This window comes from Musca vetustissima, unplaced genomic scaffold, assembly GCF_032173495.1.
Source record: "Musca vetustissima isolate MV318-11 ecotype Yass unplaced genomic scaffold, APGP_CSIRO_Mvet_v1 utg25715, whole genome shotgun sequence".
Lineage (NCBI taxonomy): Eukaryota > Metazoa > Arthropoda > Insecta > Diptera > Muscidae > Musca > Musca vetustissima.
In genome coordinates, this window is record NW_026872799.1 from 109062 (window position 1) to 130152 (window position 21091).

General features: G+C 34.6%; 1 protein-coding gene across 1 annotated transcript; it reads left to right on the plus strand.

Annotated features, from left to right (window-relative positions):
* The first annotated feature begins 17785 nt into the window (after positions 1-17785).
* LOC133338619 (larval serum protein 1 beta chain-like) lies at positions 17786-20175 on the plus strand. The gene is made up of 2 exons (XM_061546787.1): positions 17786-17989; positions 18055-20175. The coding sequence occupies exons 1-2, from the start codon at positions 17786-17788 to the stop codon at positions 20173-20175; spliced, it is 2325 nt and encodes a 774-aa protein (XP_061402771.1).
* Positions 20176-21091: the final 916 nt, after the last annotated feature.

Genomic DNA, 21091 nt, shown 5'->3' on the forward strand with positions numbered 1-21091 from the left:
CCCGGCAAGTCTTGCCAACTCACAATGCAATAAACGACGACGGTAAGTATAAAACGTTTGTTGCCCTCCTTAACCTCAATTTAAATATTGAAAACATCACGAATGGAAAGAAAGACGAGAAATGCTCGTTCGTACTTTTCTTAATGACACTTAACGGGCACGCAAACACACACACAGACAAACTTGAACATCGCAGCGTATACTTGATGTTGACGTTGTTGTGTGTTTGTGCGAGTGTGTGTGTGTGTCGTCCATAAATAGAAAAGAAGAAAAACAATAAATGGTTAAAGCAAATTCGAAGCGGAGAAGGAAATCCTTTATAAAAATTTATTTAATTCGGATTACAAAAAAGAAAAAAGTGATACTCAATTATTACGCTCGAAGGAGTATTGCAACCACTCAGATATTGTCAATCTGGTAAACAATGTTATTTTTGCAATATAAATGTCAACGGATATCACCTTTCATGCTGATAAGCCTACCATCCAAATTAAAAGATGATGAAATGTCCAATCTATGACGATAATGATGATGATGAAGTGTGTAAGGCCAAAAACAAGACAGTATTTTAATTACATTGCTTCTATGTTCAATATTCAGTTAATTACGAGCTGTAGGTGTAATGTATTTTCAGTTTCAGTTATTTCTGGTAATCGAAAAATAATGAAGGTTGTGCTACGTCAAGAGCATATTGACTAGTAATCATAAGTCAAGGTGAGTCATTTAAACATTTCAATAAGAATTCCCTACTCAACTCAATGAACATAATCAGCAAATACACATATTTAATTCTGATTAAGTTAATCAATCAATTTAGCAGTTAACAATTATTTTTCAATCACGAATGAAAGAGAAAAATTTATAGCATTTAGAAAATTTTCTATCCCTATTAATTTAATTGGAAAAGTAAAATGGAACGTTTTATTACTTCTCGTAGCCTCCTGAAAGATTATATCCTTGTGTTTTTTATACATAACAGCATTTACAAACGATTCTATTCAATTGCGATATCATCAAATTGACATGTGATACCCCACGTCGACGTTCAGAGTGCGTGCATGGAGTAACTGGACGAGATACTTAGATGTTATACCAACAAGTGGAATACTTTTTGTAAAATGTATATTGTGTATTTATAAGAGAAATATACTAAATCAGTAGAGATAGTTAAGAGTGTTGACAGTGCCAACTATATGATACCCTTCAGATTCTTATTCTAACCTACAGTAATATATATTCCGATGTACATCAAGCATAACAAATGTAATCACAAATGACATTGATTGTAAATGTATAATATCATGTCGAGAGAAAAAAAGCATCCTAAGTAGACCATTCACTTGAAATCGGACGAATTTGAATAAGCGATCTATACAAATGTATGAACCAATTTTAATTAATTTATACACATTTCACTCCCGAATCCATCTTTGGATTTATTTTTTTTCTCATTTGAGTCTCCCCATAAAATGTATTTTTCCCAGTCCCTAGCTATTTCAACGAATTTTTTGGGTTTCACCAAAATTTTGGCATTATTTACACCTATCGTAGATCGGTCAATGCAACTTCTGGCGATTATATTTGGTATCTCGTTTCCTTTTATTCCTATGTATCTCGATACCCATATGATTCGTACGAGACCATGTCGCGAGAAATTATTTATGATTTTGATACATACAGTTTACAGTTTTACTAAAACAGTTTTGAATTTAACTGTTTGAAGTGTTAATAGCATATGTGCGCTACTTCGTTAGCGGAAGTGAACATTATTTAAACATGTATAATTATTTTATTTCATTTTTACAGAGAACTGCATATGACAGAAGGGCTAATCAACATAAACAGCAATAATGATCATGATTAAAATTTTAGTATCATTTAGTTATTTTTTTTTATCTTATAATACGTATTACAAAAACTACCTCCATATCTCAAAACTACACACCAATTTCGACCGTAACACAAATATAGCTCTGTACTAATTTTGGTAGCATTTATTAACTATTGTACTCTTGTAGTACTTATTTCCAAAACTCATGATAGATTCCAAATTTCATGATAGATTCACCCAACTCTTACTTTTACCAAATTTAGTACCATTTAGTATACATTAATATAAATCCAATAGAATTCATATTTTCCTATTTCAGGATTCCAACCCGATCGCTTCACAAAAATATAGTTGTACCAAATTTAGTACCGTTTAGAAAACAGTATATATTTCTTCCTAAGTAGCTCAATTCTACGCCATAACTTCAAATTTTAAGATTCCAACTCTATCGGTTCATCCAACTCCACATTTGTTACAATTTTTGTATACATTAGTACGAATTTCCAAAAACTACACCCTAACGTACAAATAAGTACACATTTCTAAATCTACATCCATATCGCTATGCTACTCTCCGACGGCAATGTTAATTTTAAATTTCAGTATTCCAGCTTCCAAAATTTAGTACTTTTCGCATACTTATAGTTCGAATGTACAAAAACCCCTTTGCTATATCTATTCTACACTCCATCAGAGACCCTCATTTTAAATTTAAGAGTTCTAGCTCTACCGGTATTTTAGTTCATGGTAAAGTGCAGTAAAATATCTTTGGAGTGACTTTCACAAGATGCTATCAATTCATTTCATTCCGAACAATCAGACGCTGATCTTATTAATGATAAATCAGTAATGTTATTACAATAAAAATAACACGAATAAAACAATTATAGTGAATTTAATTGCATATACATATTGAAGAATACGACTTGGAGAATCAACAAGACGGAGCCTCATAACTCGAGCGAATATTACTTTATTGCAAGAGACATTTCCTGGCCAAACATTTTTGTCGTTTGACGATATCAACGGTCCACAAGGTCATTTGTTTAAATACCGCCCAATGTATGTCAAAAAGTTGTCGAAAATTACCTCATAAGAATCAATGCAAAGATTTTGACATATTCAACATATAACTGAACCTCCTCTATTTACTGATGGATTACAATAGAATTAGATGTAGTTTCCAATTTAGGGTTATGTAAGGAATACAAACTACCTCGCATCTAGACGGACACAAATTAGGGTCTATTTTGAATTGAATTGGTAGAATTGTTCATGTTTATTTGTTCAAAACGGACAATAGAAATTATTTATTATACTACAAGGTTTATTCATAATTAATAAACCTTGCTATACTATACAATTTATAATACAATTCGAAAAATATAACTATACCACAGGAACATATTTCAATAATAATAATAAACACTTAATCAATCGCATCAGAAATAATGTGCCGCCATATGTTTATCACATCAATCAATTCTACATACTCGTATATGTATGTAGGTTCTATAATCTCTGCAAATTTTCTCTTTCTGATTCTTATATGAAACATATTAATTTCCTATTCTCCCAAAATGGTTTCGTTACAAAGGACTCCGCCAAACGTCATCTTCTGTGTGTTTTTGTAATAAAACGCCTCCTAGTTGTATGTTGCGGGTTGCCATTAAAAATGTCGTAAAAATGCCACAATATTCGATTTCAACGATTTTTTATCGCCTTCAATCTCGTAATATACACTCAGCCCAGTATTCAGTACCCCAAACACTAAACAATATCTAAGGAACAGTGTAATTAAAAATAACTTAAGGGGAAGGCGAAAAAAGGCGAACAAATACAAAACAGTTCGGATGTAATCAAATCATATTTTCCTCCCTTTACCCTGACGGCCACTGAATGATAAGGTGGAATGATTGTGTATGTGCGTAGCTCCCACACACTTTTGAAAGAAAACCCGAAAATGAATGGGATTTGGAAAATTACAAACAACAGCAACGCATTGGAATGCTCAGTTGTTTCTGAATTATTTTTCCTCTACTTCCTTCTTCTTATTCGTATTCCGTTTGATACCTAAGGCCTGAGTATTTTAAGTGAACTTTTTTTTCCTGAGCAACGTAATGTTATTTAAAATTCACCACAGCGAGAGAATGACATCGCCAGACAAACAACGGAGAAACAACAACGACAACAGCAGCGTTGAAGGAAATTATAGTTGTCGAGAGAACAACAAATTTAAAAGCACACAAAATGCCGCTATCCACCTTAGCCCCGTGGCCCGCACACCCACGCAACAATGCTCACAAGCACATGTACTACTACGTGTACACATTGAACACTCACGACCGAACGGAGACCGTACCAAACACACCCAGAGGGCTAAAAGAAATGAAACAAAAAGAAACAAGTGCAAAAACAACAAAAACAAGAACGAGATGAGTGGTACGACAGCAGAGGCAACAACATTGACAATCACATGGGGGGTTGATTTTGACATTTGTTTGTTTTAAACCACCCTGAACCCCAACAGCAACAACCACAACAGCGTCGCGAGCAGCATTGATATCAACCGTGGCAGAGACACTGCCAGTGACAACGTTGAAAACATTCGAAGAACTTTAAAACACAGCTGCTAACAGCAAATCCTCAAGGAAAGACGGGGTAAGGGCAGACAATCTGCTACTATCTGTTGTAGTTTTTCGTTGTTTATCTATTTTTGTATGACAGTGTTAATTATCCAACAAATCCTAAAAACCAACAACAATGAACAAAATTCGACAATGTTTTTGTAAATGTGTGCCTTGTTCGGTCATTCAGGAAATTGGCTATTTGTTTTCTCTCTACTGCCTGCCTTCATATTTAGCTGGCCAACTAATATAACGAACTGCTTATCAACCCACAGCCAATTTCAGTCTTTCAATTTTTTCCTGGTGATGTTGTTGTTGGTTTGCTTTTCAATAAGCAAAAATTAATTATTGAATTAAATGCAACACTGTCTCCGTCTCGTGCCCTTTTTGTGTTGTCGAATGGCATTAACATCCGCCATATGCAATTCACTTAATATCGCTTCAGGCTTTCGACAGATTGAAACTCCCCAATTGTCGACAATTTTAGTCAATGTTTTAATTAAAGTAAAATAGAAAGTGGAAATGACAAAACGATAGATGTCTTCAGCTTGCCTGTGTCGCATTTTATAAATTAAAGAACAAGATAAGGCTAAAATGGCCATTTTTCCAACGATTGCAATCGAAAATCAGATGTAAATGATAAATCAAAAACTATTTTTCTTCACTTGTTTACTTTTTTCTGAACTCTTACATGCAGAACTCTCTTCAAAATCATCTAAATATATGTAATTATGTCAGCTAAATAATTATTTTATTTATAATTTGAGGATTCGTCAGTAAACTGATTCAGGATATATTTCCATTGTGTTCATGTTGAGTTACGAACAACCATAAATTTGGGGTTCAGTTTGTGGCATTTTCGATGCAATTCATCAAAAATAAGTAGGTGCCCAAGTGAGTATTTTTTGTATAATCGTTAAGTAAAATTATATATATTTTCTGAAGAAGTTATATCATTATGACGATTTTTTCTATTTGTATAAATCACACTGTGTTAAAAATATTTTATACTTCTATATTGGTATGTAACTCACAAAAGCAATCATGACAGATTGCAATTAGAACTTATTATTGAGTTGAGATACGCATGTCTACTCGTCTATTTATTTACGTAAACAGAGTAAAGGTCCAAATGGAATGCAATTTAGCACAACTCATTTATATGGCACAATGATGGAACTTATTGAGATTCGGTTCATATATATAGCACCCTTATATCACCCAAATAACGTTCCAAAGTCTGTCCGATTGACAGGATACAAATAAATTCATATATAAAACTATTTAACAATATTGAACTCATGGTCTGGCGGGATGGCAATATCCATTTGTGTGTAAAAGTCCTTGAATCCTGAAGAAAAAAAATAGCATAGGCCGAATATCCACATTCGATTTGACTAAAGACATATATATATATATATATATATTTTTGTATCTTGTTTCATACCCAGCTTCATGCTAAAATACATTTTATTCAAAAATAGTCACTTATTTATTTCATTTAAAATATTAAAGTTTTAAATTAAATTTAAGACTTTAAAGAAAAAATCTTGGTGCACTGCGTACTTTGCTACGGCCTGTAACAGTAGCGAGCACAAATAATGCAACGGCGAGTAAATTATGTTAAAGTGTAGAAATTTTAAAATTATTTTTACTTTTGTAAAAAAACATTTGCATTTTTATGGCTCCCTAGTGTATATTCGTAGGAACTCTTCTTGCTTATACTGAAACCAGTAAGGAAAGCTCAAAAGTCGAACGGAGCCGACTTTATTTACCAATCACCACTTTGGTACATAAAAATATGCTGCTAAGATTCTAATAATAATAACATACACTGGAGGCCAAAACTAAAGCAACTGAAATTACAAAGTTAGAAATGCCGCATAACTTTTACAAAAATGAAGATATCGTGTTGGTTTTTCAGTTTCACGTCGGTACTTATTCATTTTTAAAAAGCAAAAGCATCGATGCAAAATTTATTATGAAATAAATAATAAATGGCAAATGTCTCAGTTTTTGCTTGGAGTTTACTTTTCGTGGAATTCGATATATTACGAGATTTATGAAGTTACTAGCAAAGTGCCCGCTAGTTCGTATGCGGAAAGGGAATACAAAAACATATTTCATATGGAAATCGCGAATACTGTATACCATTTAGTACTCTTCACACACATAAGCACTATTTTCCGAAATCATTTTTTTTTTATTTTATTACACAGATTAAAAATAGATCAGATTTTAGCAAATACGTACAAGTTTCACATATAGTTTCATTTAGCACTTTTCGAACACATAAGTACACATTTTCAAGACTACATCCATACCTTCACCACCAGTAAATTTGCTACCAATTACTTCCAAAACCGCCTTGGTACTTCTTTCTAACTTTCCGTCAGTGACCGACATTCTAAATGTTTCCAGCTCTCTCCGTTACCCAAATCCAAATTTAGTGCATTTTCTATTTTACTATTCGTACACATAAATTTGATTTTCCAAAGTTGTCGCCATAACTCAGTACTACACTTTAACAATCATCTAAATTCCAAATCTCTGGGTTCAACCAAACCCAAATTTAGTACCATTTAGTACTTTTCATACTCCTAAGTAAGAATTTCTAAAACTACATCAATCCTACTCTCTAACAGTAATCTAAATTCGACCAAAGTCCAAACCCTACCAAATTTAGTATTTTTCGTACTCATAAGTACAAATTTTCAAATGTACCTCAATCCTGCTTTCAAATAGTAATCGTAAGTCCAAATTTGAGAATTTCAGCTCTGTCTGTTCATTAAAAAAACAAATCATACCAGATTTGATACCATTCTATACTTTTCATACCCATATTACAAACCTATCTGAATATTCCAAATCTGCTTTCAAATAGCAATCGTATGTTCAAAATTAAAATTTTCAGTTCTGTCTGTTCTCCAAATTGTACCAGATTTGGTACCATTCTGTACTTTTCCTACACTTCCACAGTAACCTAAGTGGCAGAACTCGAGTTCTAACCGTTCACTCAAGTCCATATTGTACCAAATTTTGTGCATTTCGTACCCATAAGTACGAATTTCAAAAACTACCTCAGTCATGCTCTCCAATAATAACCTTAGGTGCACAAATTAGGATCCCAAACTATTTTTAATGACAAATTTCAGGATCATAGCCCTATCCGTTCACATAGATCCAAATTGTACCATATTTAGTACTTTTCGTACTTATGAGTTCGAATTTCCAACACTGTCTCAATCCTGAACTCTAACAGTAATTTTAATTTTAAATATACATTTTCCATCTCTATCCTTTTACTGAAATCTAAATTGTACTAAACTTAGTACCATTTAGTACATATAACTATGCATTTTTAAAACTAACTCCATGTCTCACCATACAATCCAATGCTTAATTTTAATTCCAACTTTTATGATTCTCGCTCACACAAAACGAAATGTACCATATCTGGTACCATTTAGTGCTTCTCGCATCCATAAGTACGTACTTCCAATACTACCTTAATTCTGTAATCTTTCATTCCAAATTTAAGATTTCCATCTTTATCCGTTCATTCAAATCTAAATTGTACCAAATTTAGTACCATTTAGTACACATAAGTACTATGCTTCCATATCTCAATTCTATATTGCAACAGGAACCACTATTCCAAATTTTATGTTTCCAGATCTTTCCATTCACCCAAATCCAAATAGTACCAAATTTTGTTCCGTTTAGTACTTTTCGTACACATAAATACGAATTTCCAAAGATGTATCTATAGCTCAATCTTCAACGGTAATCTTACTTCAAGACTTCAGGTTTTCAGCTCTATCCATTCAAGCAAAATCCAAATTGTACTAAATTTAGTACCATATTGAACTTTTCGTACCAGTCGGTACGAATTTCTTAAACTACCTCAATCCTACACTCCAACAGTCATTTTAATTCTCAATTTGAAGACTCCAGCTCTATCCGTTCACCTAAATCCAACTTGAACCAAATTTAGTACCATTTAGTACTTTTCGTACACATAAGTACGATTTTTAAAGCTACCTCAATCCTGTACTACAATAGCATTCCTAATTCCGATGTTCAGGCTTTCATCTCTACACACTCATTTAAACGCAAATAGTACTAAATTTAGTACCATTTTGTACATTTTATATAAATATGTACTATTTTCATAAACCATTTCTATACCTCAATACCTCTTCCCAACCTTTATTCCATATAACATTTCAAGATTTTAGCTATATATGTTCAATACACATACAATTTGAACTAAATTTAGTAAAGTTTAGTACTTTTCGTACACTTTTAGGTCAAATGTCCAAAAACCCTTTTGTACATCTTTCTAACTTTCCATCAGTTCCCGTCGCCTAATACAAAGGGTACCATATTTGGTACATTTTAGTACTTTTCGTACCCTTCTAGTTCGAATTTCCCAAAACCCAGCCTTACCTCACGCCTACACACCAACAACAACTCACACTCAATTTTCAAGCTTCTAGCTTTAGCCGTTTCGTCTGGGCGATGATCTGTCAGTCAGTCACTCACTCACTTAACACTAAGCTCTTTTATATATATAGATGGATTGGATTGTTTATGCCAATGTGTTGGAAAATGTTATGTTTTCCTTCGCTGAAGAAAATATACCGCTTGTTTGGCTGTTTCAGCTTGACAATAACCTCCAAAAATACACCAAAAGATTGGTTGTGGGAGTCAAATATCAAGGTTTTAAAATGGCCAATACAATCATCAGATCTTTACATCATAGAAAACTCTTTCGAGTATCATGGATAGGATGGATCTAATTGAGCATTTTATTGATTCAATGCCTCTTAGATGTGCTGCCGTAATAAAAAATAATGATTATGCTGTCGATTACTAGCAAAATTTGGTTATTTATAAGAAAAAATTGGGTTATTTAGTTTTCCATATTTCAAAATAAATTTTGTGCTTGTCTGAAAAAAAAAAACTTTCACTCATATCATTTATTCAGTTTGCAATTTTATTTGTTTTAGTTTAGGCCCCCAGAGTATATATTTTAGAATATATTAGGTTGGGGAAGAAGAAAGAAAGAAAATCGAAAATGTCGATACAATCGGAGAAATGATCGAAGTTGACCGTCATATTAGCAGCCGTAACATCGGCCGGGAGCTAAAAATCGACCATAAAAGTTTTTTAAATCATTTACACAAAGATGGATTCAAAAAGAATCTCAATGTTTGGGTGCCACACCAATTAACAGAAAAAATAGGATGGGTCGAATTTCCACCTTCGAACCCTTGGCCAAACGGAATGAGATAGACCCATTTCTTTAACGGATGGAGATGGAAATGGAACACATACGATAATCCTGTGCGAAAACGATCGTGTGCGAAAACGATCGTGATCAAAGAACGGTGGGCAAACCAAGACTAACGGCCAGGGAGGTTCTGCTATGCATTTGGTGGAACTGGAAGGGGATTATTTATTATGAGTTGCTTCCATGTGGCCAAACGATAAATTCTGATATCTACTGTCGAAAACTGGACCGTTTGAAGATAGAAATTGACCAGACAACGCTAGGCCACACCAGGACAACTCTTGCGCCCACACATCTACAGTGACTCGCCAGAAACTTCGGCAGCTTGGGTGGGAAGTTTTAATGCATCCGCCATACAGTCCGGACTTGGCACCAAGCGATAATCATTTTTTTTCTTGCATTGCAAAATTTTTTTAATGATAAAAAATTTTTATCTAGGGAGGTTTATGAAGATCGATTACTAGATTTTTTTTTTGCAAATAGGGAGCAGGACTTCTATGAGAGAGGCGTTATGAAGTTATCTTTAAAATGTCAACAAATCATGCAAAAAAACGGTGCATATTTGGCCCAAATCGGACATTACGAAGCATGTTAAATTATGCTTACGAAGCATGCTAAATTATGTCCTATAGTTCATATAAAAATAATGGATTCATTTTTCCCCAACCTAATATAGGCGAATTATATCCAAATCTGAAATATATATGAGCTATATATTAATCTGAACCATTCTAGGCAAAATTTGGTACGTTGCTATAAGTTTCAGAACTTAGTGCCAAACATTGGCAGAGGATATTTTAATGGTTATAGCACCAATTGGCGCATTGACATATTCTCTGTCCAGAATTTTGCGATCGTCTGCGACCGTTCATACATTTAAGAGTTTTTGCTGATAATATATGTAAATATAAAAAATATACGAACTATTTACAGCCATTGTTCCTATTTTAGTTGGTGATAAAACAAATATCAATAAGTCGATTTTATCAGCCACAACAAAGCCTTCAAATCAATGACCCGTAATAATGGTCAACAACAATAAAATTATATATGGTTTTTTATTCTTGAGTCCACCAATACCTTCACAAGAATATTGTAAACAAGTGTTTAATATACAGTATAATCTCGATAGTTCACATGAACTAATTAATGTCAGGTTAGTTCATATTTTTGAATTTGTTTACATTTTCGATTCGACCAGCTTATTTATATTGAGAAAAGATTGATAAATCGGTATATCGCGTATTTGCAAACTATTTAGAATTTGAAGCAAAATTGAAATCAGTAATAAGAAAGACTTTATAAGAGTTTACTATAGTAGAACGGGCACTTGACAATTGGGAATTAATTGTGTGTTCTTCGTCTTTCCTTATTTAATACATAATAATGATATAATTTTTCTTTCATTACAGGTAATAATTAAATATGGTGTTCCATTTCCGAATATGGATAGTATTTATAATTATGTAGCTCATTTAGATGACAAGTATAAACATAGCAACCAGCTTGTCAGATATAAATCATGCAATGATAATGCAAAAATTGCAATTGTATTCTATTTAATTCTAATTACCGATGGAATGGGCGCTTGTTATAGAGAGAATCTATTTATCTCAACACATACATTCATAATAATAAAGTATATATGTAATGTATATGGTACAATTTTAATTTATTTTTTTTTTAAGTTTCAATTATTTCCCAATTATTATTTTTGTAATAAACATCTAATGAAAAAAAAAACAAGCGAAATAAATAAATGCTTAATTTGATTTGAGAAAATCGCCATACTGACAACCCCATCATTTAGACCGTCTATCTATGTTGGTGTTTTTTTTTCTCTTCTCTATGGCGGCACTTATTCTAGTGTTGAGTTAAATTCAGCTGTTGTCCGCGATGAGTTTTTCCTTTTGGCTCTTATGTCGTTTGGTTGGCTCTGAAAATCGATACGTTGGAAATTATATATGTAAGTATGTATGTAGGTATGTACCAGCCGTAGAGAAACCAGAAGCAGAGACCACAGCTACAACAATTCGATGTCATGGGTAGTGGAATATATATCACTTATTGTATCCAATTAAAGGAAAATAGATTTTTTCTCTTCTTATTTTATTATAAGAGATTTTTCGAAATTATTTTCTATATTGTTGTTAACATTATTTGGCGATATCCTTTTTTATGGGTTTTGTTTAAAATTTCTTTATTTTTTATATTGCATCACCAAAATGGCATTGCTGTGAAAATTCTATGGAATTTTCTTTTTTTCTGAATGAGAGACACTTACTTTTGGTTACACTTTAATACACACGCACAGATATACATTCACACACACATTTTTCCTTTTTCACAGACATATTTGGTAATTATGCTTCCATGGAAAAATGAAAATTTTTGCACTTGACAATTTTGCCGTTCTCTTAAATTTAGCCACTTAACACGTCTATTATCCCTGATTAGAGCATGCGAAGGTAGATAATCCCGATATTATTTGGTTAATATTTTTTCCAGATCCTGGTTTCTTTTAACTTTTTTTCTATCTATTCTTTTGTGAAAACGTTAATGCAATTAAAACGTATTCGTTACTAAGGAGAGACGAGTGTTTTGTAAGACAAATGAGTTAAAACTGATTTTGCTGGTACAACGGATAAGGGTAACTGCGAGTAAAACAGGCGCACACACGTACGGACAAACGCCCATAATTGAAAGCTCAGAAGTTGTCATTTCTTGTTCGTCTCTTCCTGTATGTAGAGGATTTTACGTCAAAAATTCACTACTGCTGGGTTGAGTTTGCGCCTGAGCTCCAACTCGGACCTAGAAATATTTCATGTTCACCCTGTTCTCTCTCGTGGCGAAGTGGATATTCAACACGAACTTGAATGAATTCAAAACATAAACATTTAACACCAAAATACAACGAGCAACGTTAACTTGGCGAGCAACATCCATATTGGTTGGCAGTCGTCGAGGAAGAAGAGGGTTGGACGTCATTGTAACCCCCGGAAACGGTGGACAATATAAAGTTGCATAGTTTCGTCGATGTGAGCTCATCGATGGGTTTGTTGGTTGTGTCAAATATGAGGAGCAGTGACAACGTGAATAGTGACGTCATGTTCCGGTTGTTGTTCAAACATAACCCCCCAATAAGGAAAACAATCCAATAAAAAATTCCAATTGGCAAATAAGGGTTGTTTTACTGCACTCATAAAGAGTGGTGAGATTAAAAGGGACTTTTTCAAATACAACAGTCTAAAATTATGCTAAGGGAATTATTCGGAACTATTCGATAGTACACCTTATTGTAAAGAGATGGCGCTTATACATACACATAAAATATGTAACATATACTAAACTGTGTTATGATATGTAGCTATATTTAGGCATTATTGCAAATTTTCAAAAGCAATAAAATTGAATTATATTTAAATTGTTGTTACCTAATTAAAAGTGATTCTTCTGATTAGTTTTTATTTACTTTTTTTTCATATTACAGTACATTATTCCAACAAGAAAGTGATTTTGAAAAATGGGTCTTTAAAAATTAGCTTGAATTATATCGGACACATGTGGTTTGATTTTGGATATGTTGTTGTGGATTTTTTTTAATATCCTTGGTGGGCCACATTTTACATATTAATAATGCTGGAATAATCTATTCCGTATGATGCTTTGAAAAAATTGAGTTTTTCATTATGTGTGATTGAATTATAAACAAATTAGATGATAATTACCTTGGGAATAGTGATATTATATATTTTAATTAATAAATTAGATGATAATTACAAACTTTAAAGCTTATTTATCTTATGACGTGTGCTAATTAAAATACCCGCGAATATAGGGAGATATATTCAATATCATTCATTCTCTTAAAATATACTTAGTTTTAAGACAATTCGAACATTACAAATTAATAACAACATGTTATTAAACAAATAACTGTTAATATACGAAAAGGAAGAAAATAAATGTCTATGAAAATATACATAATAACTATGCTATTTAACGTGTCGCCATTGTCAGCCTGCCAGAACCCTTTTTACCAAATTACAGCCCCCATCGTCTAGGAAATGTGACTAAAGTCTTCAGTGCCGAAATTGGGATGGTACCTTCCAAGGAAGCTATACCAATCTTGACATCGTTTTTAGTTGTTATTGTTATAGCAACAAAATACATGTGATAGGTTATTCATTGTTTGGTTCTGCTTTTTCTACCTCCAAATTCAAGAATGTTGCAACTTGAATGGGTTGCGTCCATGCGAATTCGGCGATAGGTAAGTCGGCTTATCTGGGCAGTTGAAGAGGTGCAACGTGTCGTGTGGTCCTAGTCCACAAGCAGGACATGTGATAGGTATCGAGCCATCAATTCTTGCCCAAAAAGAAATTGAAGCGGTTGCACCATCCTGATCATAGTTGAGCTAAGACTACTCGAGTTTGTCGGGGCAGCGATGAGATGGATGGGATTTTGTCTCCGATTATGGTACTCAGACTCTACTGCTTTGGGGCTGTGTCGTGTGAATACCATTCTGACCTGCTTAATAAGCTTCTTAACCTAGGGGTTCGACAACATATAATTGTGTCGATGGGCGGGTAAGATTTTCGTCTCCTCATGGAAGATGGTCCACTTGAAAAACTGTCGAACGTTATTCCCAGTATCTTGGGCAGTTAGTGATCGGAATCAGTTCTCCATCGACCACTTTTATCAGTGGGAGCTTCATTTCAGCCGTCCATGTGGTAAACAATGTGACCATTGATTTTGTGTGCGGATATTTCCATATTCCTCAGATGGAAGAAATTTATGATATACCGACGCCATGATCCGCATACATTACGATCTCTATATAATTGTGTCGATGGATGGGTAAGATCTTCGTCTTCTCATGGAAGATGGTCCACTTGAAAAACTGTCGAACGTTATTCCCAGTATCTTGGGGCAGTTAGTGGTCTGAATCAGTTCTCCATCGACCACTTTGTTCAGTGGGAACTTCATTTCAGCCGTCCATGTGGTAAACAATGTGACTGTTGATTTTGTGTGCGGATATTTCCATATTCCTCAGATGGAAGACATTTATGATATACCGACGCCATGATCGTACAATCATCCGGATACATTACGATTTCCATGCCGCCCGGTGTTTGTGGAATATCAGAAAGGTAGAGGTTAAACAGTTCCGGAGATATTAACCCTCCTTGGTGAGGTTGGATATTTGTCTTCTCTATATCTTCGAACAGCTTGGCATGGTTGACGGTATCGAAGCCATCAGAACTGTTCGGTTGCACGGCCTGTTCTGGTGAAGTCCTCCGCTAATATGTGTGGAAAAGGTGTGTAATGCTGTTGTTGTGCTGTGCATCTTATGGAATCCATGTTGGTGTTGAGCAACTGGAAAACTGCTTCTCAACGATGAGAGAAGTAGCGCTTCAAGTTAATTTGCTACTGGCGACAAGAGTGAAGTCTGAGGGAATGGACCGTTCTCTGAAGCGGTGATTGGTAAACTCTCTGATACAATGCCAATCAGATTTCCCATGGTTCAGTACGAAAAGTTCGACGATCGGAGGTTTGGAAGTCTGGTGGCCTTTTGACGGAGGCCATGATAGGAAGGTGAGCCGAGTGAAATGACGGGTTGCCAGGTTACGACAGTGATGCGGTGATTATATAGAAAAATCATACATTAGAACTATATAGTCCATAGGGTATTCTGCTAGTTAGTCACTAATCACATATACGTGTGTTGTGTAGTTTAGCCACAAAATGTTCATATTTCGCGAGTTATAACCTTGCAAACCTCAGTTTCATGGAATTTAAAAGATTTTTGTAATTTCCCATATCCATTATTGGAATATTCTTTTTTATGATTTTTGTACAGGTAGTCTTATGCAATACATTTTCCGATCAGCGCAATCGATTATAAGCCAAAATGCAATCCAATGGAATATTCACTTATACATATAAACAAATACAAATTTAAAAATATATTATATTTATAAAATCTATTTAAAAACAATATAAATATAAACTTTATTCATACAAAAAATAAAAGATAAATACATCGTTTTGTTTTCCGACAAATTGAACACTACGATTTTAAGTGTTCCGCCAAGTGGATCACTTCGATTTTTCGTGTTCCGCCAAATGGAACACTACGATTTTTAGTGTTCCGGCCAGTGGAACACTACGATTTTTAGTGTTCCGACCGCGGTACGCTGCGATTTTTAGTGCTCCGACACCGGTACACTACGAATTTCGTTGTGCTCCGGAACAGTACCACTAAAATATTTGTTAATGTTTGTGTACCGGAACACTAACGCTAAAAATTTTTTTGTGTTTGTGTTCCTGGTACGGTACACTACGATAGTCGAATATATTCCTGTAGATTACAATACGAATAAGAACGATGTAGAATATCACTTGTCCGCTTATTTGTTCTGCTTGTTTATTTGATTTGTTCCACCCTACACCATATACAACAAACAATATTCCGGAGTTTGATAGATTTTATAGTTTTTAGTGACATCTATACGACCATTACAGATGGTGCAGAATGATATCGTTTTTGAACCGGTTTATTTGATATGTTATTATTATGTACAGATGGCGCAAAAGGCAAACAGATATGTACTCATTAATATTCCAGGTGTCCGTTATATTTTTCATAACTTGTGTAAAAACGGCCAGTTTAAATCTGAATTGCAATCAATTTGTGTGGAAATATGGCAAAAACCCTCAGGTACGGGACATCTGGCGGTGCAACGACTTTTTTTATTTACTCTTGTTGTTCTAAAGGGAAATGTGTTTCCAATACGCCTATATGTAATGAAAATTTCAACATCGAACGAAGCCAACTACTATATCATTTTGAATATATACGAGAGGTGTTCTAAGAATCGTATTGTTACGCATAGTAATTCAATAAGTCCCTACAATATTTTCCTCCGACTTTTTGCGATTCCTGCAATTTTTTTTTTCACTTGTAAGGAATTGTGCGATTTGGCGCAGGGAGGTTTTCCTAATTTTGGTTCCCATAAGATGGGGATTTCTAGTAAACTTTTATCAGATATCACCTGGAATTGGTTACGGCAAAACAGTTTTTTGCTTCTCCTACACAATTATGCTTTTGTTAGTTACGCCTTTTTTGCATTTTAGCTAACGATTTGTACAAGTCCTCATAAATCTAAAAGTTTTCGGTTGAAAATGCGACAAAAACCCTTAAAATTACGAAATTGAGCGGGATTTTCATATGGGGTCTATATTGAATAAAGGACCTATAATCATCATGCCAGCCCTCAACCCCCTGAAATGCCATATAAAAGTCTTTCAATCACAAGCCAATAAACTTCATAATTACAATCGAATCGGATAAACCTCAAAAGGTATGCGTTAATGTCTATCTGGGACCGAAATATAATATAATGATTTGGGTCAGGTTATAACTTTGAATTAAAATCGTATGCATTTCTCTGGTTTCATAAATTCTTCTATGAATTATCGGCTAGTACGAATGTTATAAAACGCAATCTAACTGTTTACCTATTCAACTCACCGGATGCCCTAACCTATACCGAAATGTATAACTATATGAAATTGGCCTACGAAGGTAAATATGAATTCTACCTATCTATGAGCCGCCCACATTGCAACATTTCAAAGCTCTCTTATTCTGTAGATATTCCTATTAATATAATGAATAAACATACAATAAAAAACAACTTTTATTCTCTGCACGCTAGATCTGCATTTCATATTACTGTGCACTATGGCCTAGGGTATAATATATTCGCCTAAGTCTTACAATTATTCTTATCGTTAAAAACATATATTCTATGCATTTTAATATGCATCTTTATTATGATTTTAGTTCTATGTTTTTTTTTATAGTCAAGTGTCCAACTTTTTCACCTATAAGGCGATAATAAAATGTTGTGTTTCTCTTTAAAGAAACTGATAAGGAAAACCTCATGGTATAAATGCAAGTCCGAAATTTGATATGCCAAATAGTCTTCTAGTTTCTGGTGAAGGTGTGCAAAGGTTTTCGCCATGAAGTTGACCATTGTGCTATTAGCCTGTGTGGTGGGCATTGCTACATTGGGGTCCACTCAAAATGTCACAGCAGTTGATAAATCATTTTTGGAGAAACAAAAATTTCTTTACGAAATTGTGTATCGCGTTGAGGATCCATTGATGTTCGAGGAGTGGATTAAACTGGGTAACCAATTAATTGTGGACAAATCGTTCTATAATGTAAGTACACAAATATTCCAAAAAAACATGCTCGGATTATCAAAGATTTATTTTTTTTATTTTAGCACTATGACATTCATATGGAGAAATTCTGGGAATCCTACAAGGAGAAGGCTCTTCTGCCCAAAGGTGAATTTTTCGGTAATCTCGTGAAATCCCATTATATGCAAGCCTGGGGCCTTTTCAACTTCTTCTACTATGCCAAGGACTGGGATGTGTTCCAACGAAATGTATGCTGGGCCCGTATGCATGTTAACGAAGGCATGTTCGTGCATGCCCTCACTTTGGCTATCATTCATCGTGATGATTTTGTGGGTCTTATGTTGCCCTATATCTACGAGATATTCCCACAACACTTCTTCGATAGTCGATTCGTCTATGCTGCCGAGAAATTCGATTATAACATCTGGAGCAAATACGCCATGTACGAGAAACAATACCTCGATGTCTACTACAAGGACAACAACAAGGGCAATTATGTACACATGAAGGACTGGAAAATGTGGCAATGGTGGAAACTCATGGGTTTGGACAGACAGTGGTACATGGAGGAGAACTATATGCTGCGGGAAAATATTTATGAACATTGTCAGGATGCACAGTGGCTGTCGATGATGAAGGACATCAAAATGTTGTGGATGCCCGTAGACTACACTCGTGACATTGAATATGCCAATGAAGAGTCGGCTCTCTCCTATTTCACCGAGGATGCTGGTTGGAACGCCTTCTGGTACTATTTCAGCATGGATTATCCCTTCTTCTTGGATGGTGAAACTTTCAACTTGCAAAATGATCGCCGTGGTGAATTCTGGGTTTATGGCATACAAAAATTGTTGGCACGTTATTATATGGAACGTCTGTCCCATGGTCTGGGCGAAATTCCGCACATTTCACGTAAGCAAAATGTGAAAAATGGCTACAATCCTCGTCTGGTGTCCTATAATGGCATTGGATATAGTTATCGCAAAGACTACTATCACTTCTACGATTCGGGTAACTTCGATATGATCGACAGAATTCGAGAATTTTTCGGCCGAATTGAGAGTGTGGTTGACATGGGATACTACAAAATGAAAAATGGCACCATGGTGGATTTGCGTCAACCAAATGCAGCCGAACTTATTGGCAACATTCTTCAAGGAAATGTCGATGTTATGGACAAATATTTCTTCAACTACTGGTATTTGTACTCGCACATGTATTTGGCAGGAGTCGATTACAATGATGTGGAAGTCCTTCCACATGCATTCCTTAACATGGAAACTGTTATGAGAGATCCTTTGATCTATGGCATCCATAAGCGTATAGTTGATGTATTCTATCGCTTCAAGAACTCGTTGGGTCCTTACAAGAAGGAAGAACTCTTGTTCCCCGGTGTTCATATTACAGACGTGAAGGTTAGTGAATTGGTGACTTACTTTGACATCTTCGATTTCGATGTGACCAATCTGATCAACGGCAAGATTCGTATTGTTGACGGCGAATTTGTCTGGGACAAAACATTGCTGGCCCGTCAAATGCGTTTGAATCACAAACCTATCAACTTCGAAATTACTGTCGAATCGGATAAACCTCAAAAGGTATATGTTCGTGTCTATCTCGGGCCGAAATATAATGAATTGGGTCAGGTTATAGCGTTGAATGAAAATCGCATGAACTTCTTCTCGTTTGATAAATTCTCCTATGAACTGACGGCTGGTACGAATGTTATAAAACGTAATCCCGCCGATTACCTCTTCACCTCGCCTGATGCCCTTACCTATACCGAAATGTATAACTACATTAAATTAGCCCACGAAGGTAAATATGAATTCAACCTATCTATGAGCCACCCACATTGCTCTTTCCCCAATCGTCTTATGTTGCCACGTGGCTGGGAACAAGGAATGCCAATGCAATTATTCTTTATGATAACTCTCGATGATGATGACCACGATCAGTTTGACTACACATTCTCATGTGGCCTAGGATCTGGTCGACGTTGGTTGGACCACAAACCATTTGCCTATCCTTTTGATCGAGAAATTGATGAATATGATTTCTATGTGCCCAATATGTACTTTAAGGATGTCATGATCTATCATCAGGACAATTTGAAAATGTACCGCCAATTGAATTATACGAATTTCGGTAATTTTGATTACAATTATTTCGATGACTATTATACAAAAGGCGTAAGCAATTAAAATATAATTAAAATGCTGTAGTAGAGTGGCTTTGAACAATCAATTTTTTAATTTTTAAAGTAAATAAACTAATTTAATAATTGCACTTGTTATTGTCATATTTTTTGTTCATAGGTACATTAATAATATAAAACTAATTCTCAAGTCTGGTGAAAATTTCGCTACATTAACCCAGATAACGCCAAGATTTGTTCTTCAAAATCTTTAATTTAATTTTAAAGTGAGAGTAAAGTGATTGACTGACTTACTAACTGATTTACTGACTGACTTAACTATTCATCAACACCCAGACGAAACAGCTGAAACTAAAATCTTGGAAATTTGGGTGAGGGTCACTATTGGTCCAAAGGTGTCAGATATGTCTGGGTTTTCGGAAATTCGTACTAGAACGGCACCAAAAGTACTAAATATGGTATAATTTGTATTTGGCGAACCGGAGCACTCTTAAATTTGAAATGAGTGCTACTGATGGAGAACAGAATAGGTGTTGCAAAAGATTTCTTGGACATTCGAACTATAAGCATCCGGTAAGTACCAAAATGTACTAAAGTCGGTACAATTTCGTAGCATGTGAACGGATAGAGCTAAAAACTTGAAATTTGGATTGTGAATTAAGTTGAGAGAATTAGGGTCTAACCGATAGATCTGGAACACTGAAATTTCGAAATAATATTATTGTTGGCACATTTTGAATTTTGGGGTTTGGGGGGTTTCAAGGTACTGACCAATGTCAAAACCAGTAAGGAAAGTAGTAAAGTCGGACAGGGCCGACTATATGATACCCTTCACCACTATGGGTATATTAAACAGGAGTATAAACATGAAATTGGATGAAATAAAATATGTGATATTTATCTAAATGTGAATCTACCTAGATCTATCCATAAAGTATGTAAATCGACTTCAAACAAATATA

What these genes read in the sequence shown, in the direction of transcription:
- LOC133338619 (XM_061546787.1), top strand. Translation starts at nt 17,786, where the DNA reads ATGAAGTTGACCATTGTGCTATTAGCCTGTGTGGTGGGCATTGCTACA. An exon ending in TGGACAAATCGTTCTATAAT is followed by an intron (nt 17,990 to 18,054) that starts GTAAGTACACAA and finishes TTTTTATTTTAG; the next exon opens with CACTATGACATTCATATGGA.